This window comes from Triticum urartu, chromosome 7 (assembly GCF_003073215.2).
Source record: "Triticum urartu cultivar G1812 chromosome 7, Tu2.1, whole genome shotgun sequence".
Taxonomy (NCBI): Eukaryota; Viridiplantae; Streptophyta; class Magnoliopsida; order Poales; family Poaceae; genus Triticum; species Triticum urartu.
In genome coordinates, this window is record NC_053028.1 from 15,240,949 (window position 1) to 15,249,148 (window position 8,200).

The 8,200-nt window shown below is 47.8% G+C and overlaps 2 protein-coding genes across 2 annotated transcripts; one reads left to right on the forward strand and one right to left on the reverse strand.

The window, feature by feature from the left end:
• Positions 1-2,419: 2,419 nt before the first annotated feature.
• On the forward strand, positions 2,420-3,463 carry LOC125518136. Its single transcript, XM_048683072.1, has 2 exons — positions 2,420-2,721; positions 2,847-3,463. The coding sequence occupies exons 1-2, from the start codon at positions 2,420-2,422 to the stop codon at positions 3,328-3,330; spliced, it is 786 nt and encodes a 261-aa protein (XP_048539029.1). The 3' UTR covers positions 3,331-3,463.
• A 713-nt stretch (positions 3,464-4,176) lies between these two features.
• Positions 4,177-5,885, reverse strand: LOC125520861 (6-phosphogluconate dehydrogenase, decarboxylating 1-like). The gene has a single exon (XM_048685895.1). The coding sequence runs from the start codon at positions 5,876-5,878 to the stop codon at positions 4,439-4,441; it is 1,440 nt and encodes a 479-aa protein (XP_048541852.1). The 5' UTR covers positions 5,879-5,885; the 3' UTR covers positions 4,177-4,438.
• Between the last annotated feature and the right edge of the window lie 2,315 nt (positions 5,886-8,200).

The following is an 8,200-nucleotide window of genomic DNA, read 5'->3' on the forward strand; positions in this document are numbered from 1 at the left end:
TCCTAGGGTGCTCCCTTGTATCGTTCGGCCGATGTGCTTGATGTGGTGTTGTAATTCCTGGCCGGTTGATGGCTTTGTTAATTCAAAGCTGGGCTCATCGCGAGCCTTCGTTCTAAAAAAAAACAATGTGGTGGTAGATAGTTTTACCATCAATATCTTACATCTTACATTCTTAAGAACTTGATCCCCACATCTAGCAATTCTCTCTACATGCACCCTGTCCACATCAACTTGATGCCACGTCACCATTCAGTTTCCAAACAACAACTCTTTCCCCTCTGTGACCAGCCCGGCAGCCCCTCTCCTTCTCTCTACCAGCGTTAAAAGGTCGTTTCCTCTTTTGTAAGGCATTCTAAAGTTTTCGATCATGCAAAGAGTCCTACAAAGCTGGTCCAATCTCGGATTAGGAGGTGTCAGAAAAGGAAATGCACCTGCTGTTTGGCCTATAGGTCGTACTCAATTGGAGGTCAACCCTGAACCCAGGGTGTTTAGTCGGCAACAGTTTCGACAGACTAGTGCAAAAACATATCCTACTGCATGGAAAAATGACGGAAGTTCCAGATTCAACACCAGGACAAAGATTCAAGACCCCACCTCCTTGGATATGCCGACCGTCCTCACGTTGAGGAAAATGGCAACTCCTCCCAAGACACGCATCCCCGTCTGTCTACCACCATGGCTGGCCAGCAGCTACTTCTCCAACACGTGCAATGATCAAATTTGATGGGACTAACAATGATGCGTCGGTGTTGTTCGGTACTGAATTGGAGAATCTCCGACTTATGGTTACTGTTAACTCGTTTAGCTGCTACATATGCTCATCTAACCCCTTGTAATGTAGTGTTAGGGGCAGAAGAAATAGAGAACCAGGCTCGTCACGGGCTTGCTGCAATCGACCCATGACCTGTGTCTCATGGCCATGCCTGTTCCGCCTGCACTTCCAGCTGGCGAGAACAATCAATCTGGCTAAGCTTTAATTAGCGAGGTAGCAAACGACGTGAGCTCTCCAGGGTCCAGGCAAACAAAGCCAGCTTCGAAGTTCGAACTATGTTGTTCCCAGCCAAATGTATACGATGTGCCAACACCATCTCAGAACAACTAATTATCCAAGACTTTGATACAGATATCTTATTTCTCTACCCAACATCATGAAACTAAAAAATTCGCATATCTTCATGTACTTTGGAGATGCTTCTCGTCATGCGTATGTCACCAATGGTGAGCTAACGTCCAATTCCTTGCAGCACTAGCATCCTATAGCTTCGTTATAGCTCCTAGATATCGTGCTTGCTTAAATCTATCCTAACAACATTGCTAGTGTATGCCGCTACCGACAAAGGGCAAGGTACAGAGAAATTGACCATGCCGCTGGATGTGACTCATATCTATTAATCTAGGATTGCAACCAAACTGTCTGGGCGACCTGAAGAAGGCTTTTACCGTCACACAGGAATCTCGGTGAATAATTTTTTCATACGGTTGATTGCCCATTAGTGTTTTAATGTAACAAGTGAAGGGCCCTAACAACAGGAACATAGAAAGTACGATTTTCCATATTTGTGCCACAGTAATCCATAATTATGCTCGTGAAACAAAGAGTCCACTAATACAAGTTCAATCCATGGTTTCGAAATGTCGAAAACACATTTTTCTATCATACATTGTGTAGTGTAAATTCATGATTATGATCTAGGGGCGGCCTGGGTGAGGGTGAATTGATAATTAAAACTACATCTTTTACCTATCTAGTTTTATGCTTTGTACTTCTATTTCCCGAGAACTACCTAATAATGCAAGTCTACAAAAGTCAGGTAAAGAGATAGCAAAACGACTTGCAAACAAGATGATTTTTTTTCCAAGGTTTTGGATTGTTGGCACAATCCTAACCTCGTTTATTAAGATTTACATGGGGAGGTCGCTCAGATCTTCACCGGGGGCTTCAGAACCCGGAGCTTTGGTTCGTGCACCAATCGTGTTGATCGGCTACCCTAGAGTCTTTTTTGAGCTCACTAACTGATGCCACTCGCTCACTCACTGCTCTCAGGGAGGCTGTGCGGCGCCGAGCGGATGTACGGCGAGGTCTTCGTAATGGCGTCAAGTCACCCTTGCCATATGGAACATCTGTAAGCTCTTCCTGCTAACCTACAGGAGTACATTTTCGTGCTTCAAGTCTGAACCTATGTATGGAAAATGCATGCTTCAAGTCTGAACCTATGCACTCCGTTTTGTGGTGATTAGTTGCCACTTCTATATGCACTAAGAAAAAGAAGCCTGAACATGGCATGCATGTTTTCTTGTGGTGTTAGCATCCCAGCACTGATCAACACAGCTTGTCCTCACAAGCACATAGAAAATGACAGGTTCTGAACATCAAGTTGATTGAACACAGCTTGTCCTCACAAGCACTTTTATTTGCTTTATGAAACTTCTTGTAATATGCATATTACATCATTTAAATTCAGTGTCAAAACATGGCCAAATTCAGTTGTCAAAACACCTCAAACATGGCCAAATTCATATCAGTCCAAAATTTTCATGTTTCAGAGAAGTTTACAATTTTTGTGGCCTCTTGATACATTTTTTTAATCAAGAACTGTCAATTTTACATCCATTTAACTCCATTGATGGTGGAACAGGAGGAGCAGCAGCAGCACAAGGAGCAACTCCTTACAGTACAATTTTGGAGTACTCTTGGTGTAAATCAACTTCACTAATTTTCAGGTACAGTACTCTGATGGAACAGCAAAGATTTCACAAAGAACAGCAAAGATTTCACAAAGTACAATGCTTACATAAGTGTGCTGATAATGCAATTCACACTGTAACTGAAACTGCAGTTGACACAGGTTCAGATCAATCAGCCACAATCAGTCCATTGTTCAGGAAGTACCTGCAGCCAATGCAGTCGCCGACATCAGCAGCAGATGCAGTCGCCAACAGCAGCAACAGGTCCGCGCGGACTCGATCGGGCGGGCTGCAGCGGCAGCAGTAGGTGGCGGGCGACGGCAGCGGCAGGTGGCGGACGGATGGCAGCGGCAGCAACAGGTCCCGCCACCTGGGAAGACCCGCGTGGCCCTGCCTGCCGAAGTCAGGGAGAGGGGAGCGGCGGCTGGGATTGCCGCAGGCACGAGGAACCTGCGCCGGCGAGGAGGGCGACGAGGAGGAGGCGCCCGTCGAGGTGGTCGCCTTGGAGGAGCAGCTGCAGTCGGGGTCGGGCTCCTTGGTGGATGGATCGGGCGACGGAAGAAGGAGGAAGAAGCTGAGGGGGGGCTGATTTGCAACAGTTTAAAACGTAGAAGAGGTTTTTTTGCAAAATTAGAGTTGAACTAAGTCGCGGACAACTTTTCCCGGACGGAGGGAGTAGTAGGAAACAATACCGGAAGCAGAGTAGCAAACTCGGTTTACGCACTGCAAAGAAGAGCTGTCTTTGCACGACACGCACCAGGAGACTCCCTAGTCAGACTAAGCACTGATGATTGGCAATCAAGTACAGACAGTTGAGTCCAGCATCTACAGGATGCGGGATGGAAGTTGGTTCAGAATATAAATGGATGAGGGATGTTAATTGGTTCAGGCCCTGTTTGTTTGAGCTTTTGCTTTTGCTTTTGCAGTTTTTTCATTTTGGCCAAAAAGTTATAAAAGCTCCTAAGTGGGTGCTTTTGGAGCTTTTATGGCTTTTGAAGCACCTATTTAGGAGCTTTTATAGCTTTTTGGTCAAAGTGACAAAGCTGCAAAAGCGGAAGCAAAAGCCCAAACAAACAGGGCCTCAGAATATAAATGGGTCGATCTCAGATGAAACTCAATGTAATATTTTATCGAAATGAGCCGATTTCTTACAAACTTCCGACAAAACTGACTCATCTTTGAACTACATAGAGGCCAGTAGTACCACACCTTTCATGATTACTTATGTTCACAGTTGGAACTTTCTTTTGACAGTGTGTCACAACTCAACTATGTAACACAAGAACTGTACCATACCTGATCCAGTACCCAAAAAAACCATAAACAGGGTAGGCAAACATGGCCTATCTTCCAAACAAAAAGGAAAGGACTGTCACATGCTACCATAGACACGAGATAGCAACAAAATTTTGTGAGAATCATATGACACAACAAACAAGCAACAAGTAAAGCAGCCTTGAGAAAGCAGGAACACTGGCTATCAAACACAGGTAGGTAAAAACACATTTTATTCAAACTAATTCAGAATGGCAATGTCTTCCCTCCAGGGTTGATCAATCACATGGAAGTAGTGGAGACTGGAGAGAATATGTGGTCTCCTTGTAGAAAATAAATACAGGACTCGTTACTCAAATAATAAAAATTAAACGGCGGTTCCTCCCCTACAGGAAAAGGACTCATGACTGGCAGCAACAAAGGATACCGAGAAGACGAAACTTGATGGACCGTCTCTTGGTAGAGCAGCAGCAGCATCTTAGATCTTTGAGTTGGCAATCTTGTACCACTCGGTGTGGAAGGAGCCCGGCATGTCAACCCTCTCGTAGGTGTGCGCCCCGAAGTAGTCCCTCTGGGCCTGGACGAGGTTGGCAGGGAGCCTGTCCCTCCGGTAGGAGTCGAAGTAGGCCAGACTCGTGGACATGCCAGGGGTGCTGACGCCGTTGTTGATGGCGAGGCAGACAACCCTCCTCCATGCAGCTTGCCTGTCCATGATCTCCTGCGCGAACTCGGGGTCGATGAGGAGGTTGGCGAGCTCACCGTTCCTGTCATACGCCTTCTTGATGCGGTCCAGGAAGCTGGCGCGGATGATGCACCCGCCCTTCCAGATCCTGGCCAGCTCGCCGAGGTTGAGGCCCCATCCCTTCTCCGTGCTCTTGGCCTTGATGATGTTCATGCCTTGGGCGTAGCTGCAGATCTTGGAGGCGTAGAGGGCCTTCCTCACATCCTCGATCAGCTGTGCCTTGTCGACAGTTTCACCACTGGAGTAGTCACCCTGGAAGATCTTGGAAGCCGCGACACGCTCATCCTTGAGTCCGCTGAGGAACCTGGAATCCAAGGACGCCTCAATGGTAGGAGCAGCCACAGAGAGCTCAGCAGCTTGCTGCACTATCCACTTCCCGGTTCCCTTCATCCCGGTCTTGTCCAGGACCTTGTCGACCAAGTAGCCCTCACCCTGGTCATCCTTGATGCTGAAGATATCAGCAGTGATCTCAACCAAGAAACTGAGGAGTTCACCCTTGTTCCACTCGGCGAAAACCTGCTGCAGCTCACCGTTTGTGAGCTTCCCAACCGACTTGAGAACGTCGTACGCCTCAGCAATGAGTTGCATGTCACCGTACTCAATGCCATTGTGAACCATCTTGACAAAGTTTCCGGATCCACCCTTCCCAATGTATGTGACGCACGGGCCGCTGTCAGGGACCTGAGCAGACACCTTGAGAAGAATGTCTTCAATGTACTGGTATGCCTCCAATGAGCCTCCAGGCATCATGGAGGGGCCATGGCGGGCACCCTCCTCTCCTCCGGAAACACCCATCCCGAGGTAGAGGAGTCCACGCTCCTCCATCGCCTTCTCCCTCCTTTCCGTGTTCTCGTACCACTCGTTTCCTCCATCAACGATGCAGTCGCCCTGCTCCAGGTGTGCTGCGAGCGTTGCGATGGTCTGGTCAACAGGAGCACCGGCCTTGACAAGCATGATGACGACACGTGGCTTCTGAATGGAGTTGACGAAGGATGCAGGGTCATGGAAACCGTAGAGAGGAAGGTTTCCTTCTAGCTTGGTGCGCTGAACAGTCTCATCGACCTTGGAGGTGGTCCTGTTGTAGACAGAGATGGGGAACCCTTTCTCCGCAATGTTGAGGGCGAGGTTCTGGCCCATGACGGCGAGGCCAGCAAGACCAATTCTGGTGAGAGCCATCTCGTACCTGAAAAAGATATCCACCAAACACAAAGTTAGTTAGACAATTTATTTATGCATATCTTACTAGTAGAAGGTTAACAGCCTGTCTAGAGAGACCAAATAAATGATGATGCATACGCACTAGACGCAAGACCAAGCTTCACTCTGACTAATTGTTTGCAGAGAATAGAGGTTTGAGAAAACTTATCCACAAAGTGGCCGGCGGGCAACTGAATGCAAGGTCAGGAATGTCAAACTGGAGTAGATGCAATATTCAGAGTAGAGATGCAACAGGGCGGGCAGCAGCTTATGCGGTCAAGATATTAAACACACGCCAAATCCAAATCCATATCCATAACTAACTAGTACATCTTCTTCTTCTTCTTATGGCCAAGAGCAATATGGTTGAGAAGAAGATGAGAATGGATTCAGACAGCACCGCCCACATGGTTGAGCGAGCCACATGATTCACTTAAGAAAAGAAACCGATAGCATGCTCAAACATAATCTGTAGCCCTCCGGGTCAATCACAATCAGGCATGGCCCCTGAGGCCAAGACAGTAGAGCACAGGCAGAAATCCTATATATGGTTGCTGCTCGGGGTGCATGCTCCTGCCCCACCCCTAAGACTAAGACTAGGAAGATAGCGCATGGATCTGAGCCAGCCACCGCGTGGCTCAGCTTCAGTCCTCCGCCCGCCCCTAAGACTAAGACTAGGAACACGCACCGCCGGCCCGGAGAGCAGGAGATAAAATATCTAGCTACTGCCTACCTCACCGACTCGGTTCCTCCGCCCCGGCGGAGATCGGTCGGGGCACAAGCAAAGAAACAAACAAGGGGACGAGATTCGGGTGGGGAGGGGATGAGATCCGCCTACGCTGCGCGGGTCGACGAGGAAGGAAGACAAGTGTTGGCTTTGCGGTGCGATGCGAGAGCGACCACCCACCGCATCCCCCCTCGCGCCGGGTTAAATAGAATAGCGTCCGTTCCGTGGCATCGCCTTTTCACACCTCGTGGACATAGCAGCCCACTTCGTCGCCGTTGGCCGACGGGTGGGCCCGGGGCTGGCGGCTTCCAAGCGCACCAGGCCGCCGCGGGTGGGTTGGTGGGTGGAGAGGAGGGGGTGGGTAGGCCAAGGGTGGCCTCAGCAGGACGTCACCCCAAAAAGGCCTCTTCTATGCCGTCGCCGTGCAATGAAATTCAGAAAAATCCTACTAATTAGGTACTACATCTAAATCAACAACACCTGAGACAGCAAAAGAAAGGGGGGAAATTGGCTGCCAATACTAGTCCTCCGTCCCATCATATAAGAAAAAACGTTTTTCAAGCTAACATGAGACGGAGGGAATAGTACTACGTAGTCCAAAGTCTCAGACACACCACGGACAGCGAGTTTTTTTTTTTTTGCTGATGTTCACGCTCTAATTCCATCCTTTATGTACCTCGAGTGGTGGATCAGATCTTTTAACCTTATATACACTCTCGTGTTGCGGCCTATGCGTTTCCCACCAACCTTGTCGAAAAAACTTACCATCCATGGCGTTTCGGCTATAGTTCTGTTCATGACACCAAATATATGTAGTTCAAAATTTATTTTTTGATTAATTTAATATAGATCAAATCTATGTAATTCAGTTTTACATATGTTATTAATATAGCTCTCCTATAAACTTATTTGTTATGACAAGAGAAATGCACAAGATATGTTCTGGTACAATGATGTTGATGTGGCAAAGCTTTTTCTAATGATTACAGTGGCTGTCATGAGCGGTTTGAATGTCATTCAGAACAAGTGGCCATTGTAATGTCTCCCTTATCGAGGCTACGTATTTGCGAATATGAAGGAGTTGTAGCATGTGATTCTTAAGAGCAGCAACTCCAACAGAGTCGCCAAAAGGTCTCAAACTACATAATGACTTTCAATATAGCGCTACGGATTTTAAAAACCACTCTACTAGAGGCGTCATTAATTCACCCCCTCATTTGCCATATTTTTTGGAGCTCCCTACTTGTCTGGTCTCCTAGACTTCATATTAGGAGCCTTCAAACCAAACTGTCAGCACATGATGAAAGTTTCGGGTTCTTCCTACTCGTCCTACAAGTGTGATTTGAGGTAGTGGGGCCTCCACACACCACCGACGAAGCAACCACCTAACCATTATGGCGTGACTGCTCCATCAAATTCTCGCGGCGACCCATCGAATGGCCGCCAGGTGCCAGCACGTCCTAGCTTGCGTGTGAGTAGCTGGGAGGTATGTGAGGGCAGAAAACTTTTATCACTGGGAAGCGCTCCCCTTGATGGTCGATTCCCCATGTTCCCTCTTAATGTTGTCTACGACG

Excerpts from the sequence above, each read along its gene's own strand:
- LOC125520861 (XM_048685895.1), bottom strand. The coding sequence starts at position 5,878 with ATGGCTCTCACCAGAATTGGTCTTGCTGGCCTCGCCGTCATGGGCCAG.
- LOC125518136 (XM_048683072.1), top strand. The coding sequence starts at position 2,420 with ATGAAACTTCTTGTAATATGCATATTACATCATTTAAATTCAGTGTCA. Across the intron at positions 2,722-2,846 it reads TCAACTTCACTAATTTTCAG|GTTCAGATCAATCAGCCACA; the intron begins GTACAGTACTCT and ends CAGTTGACACAG.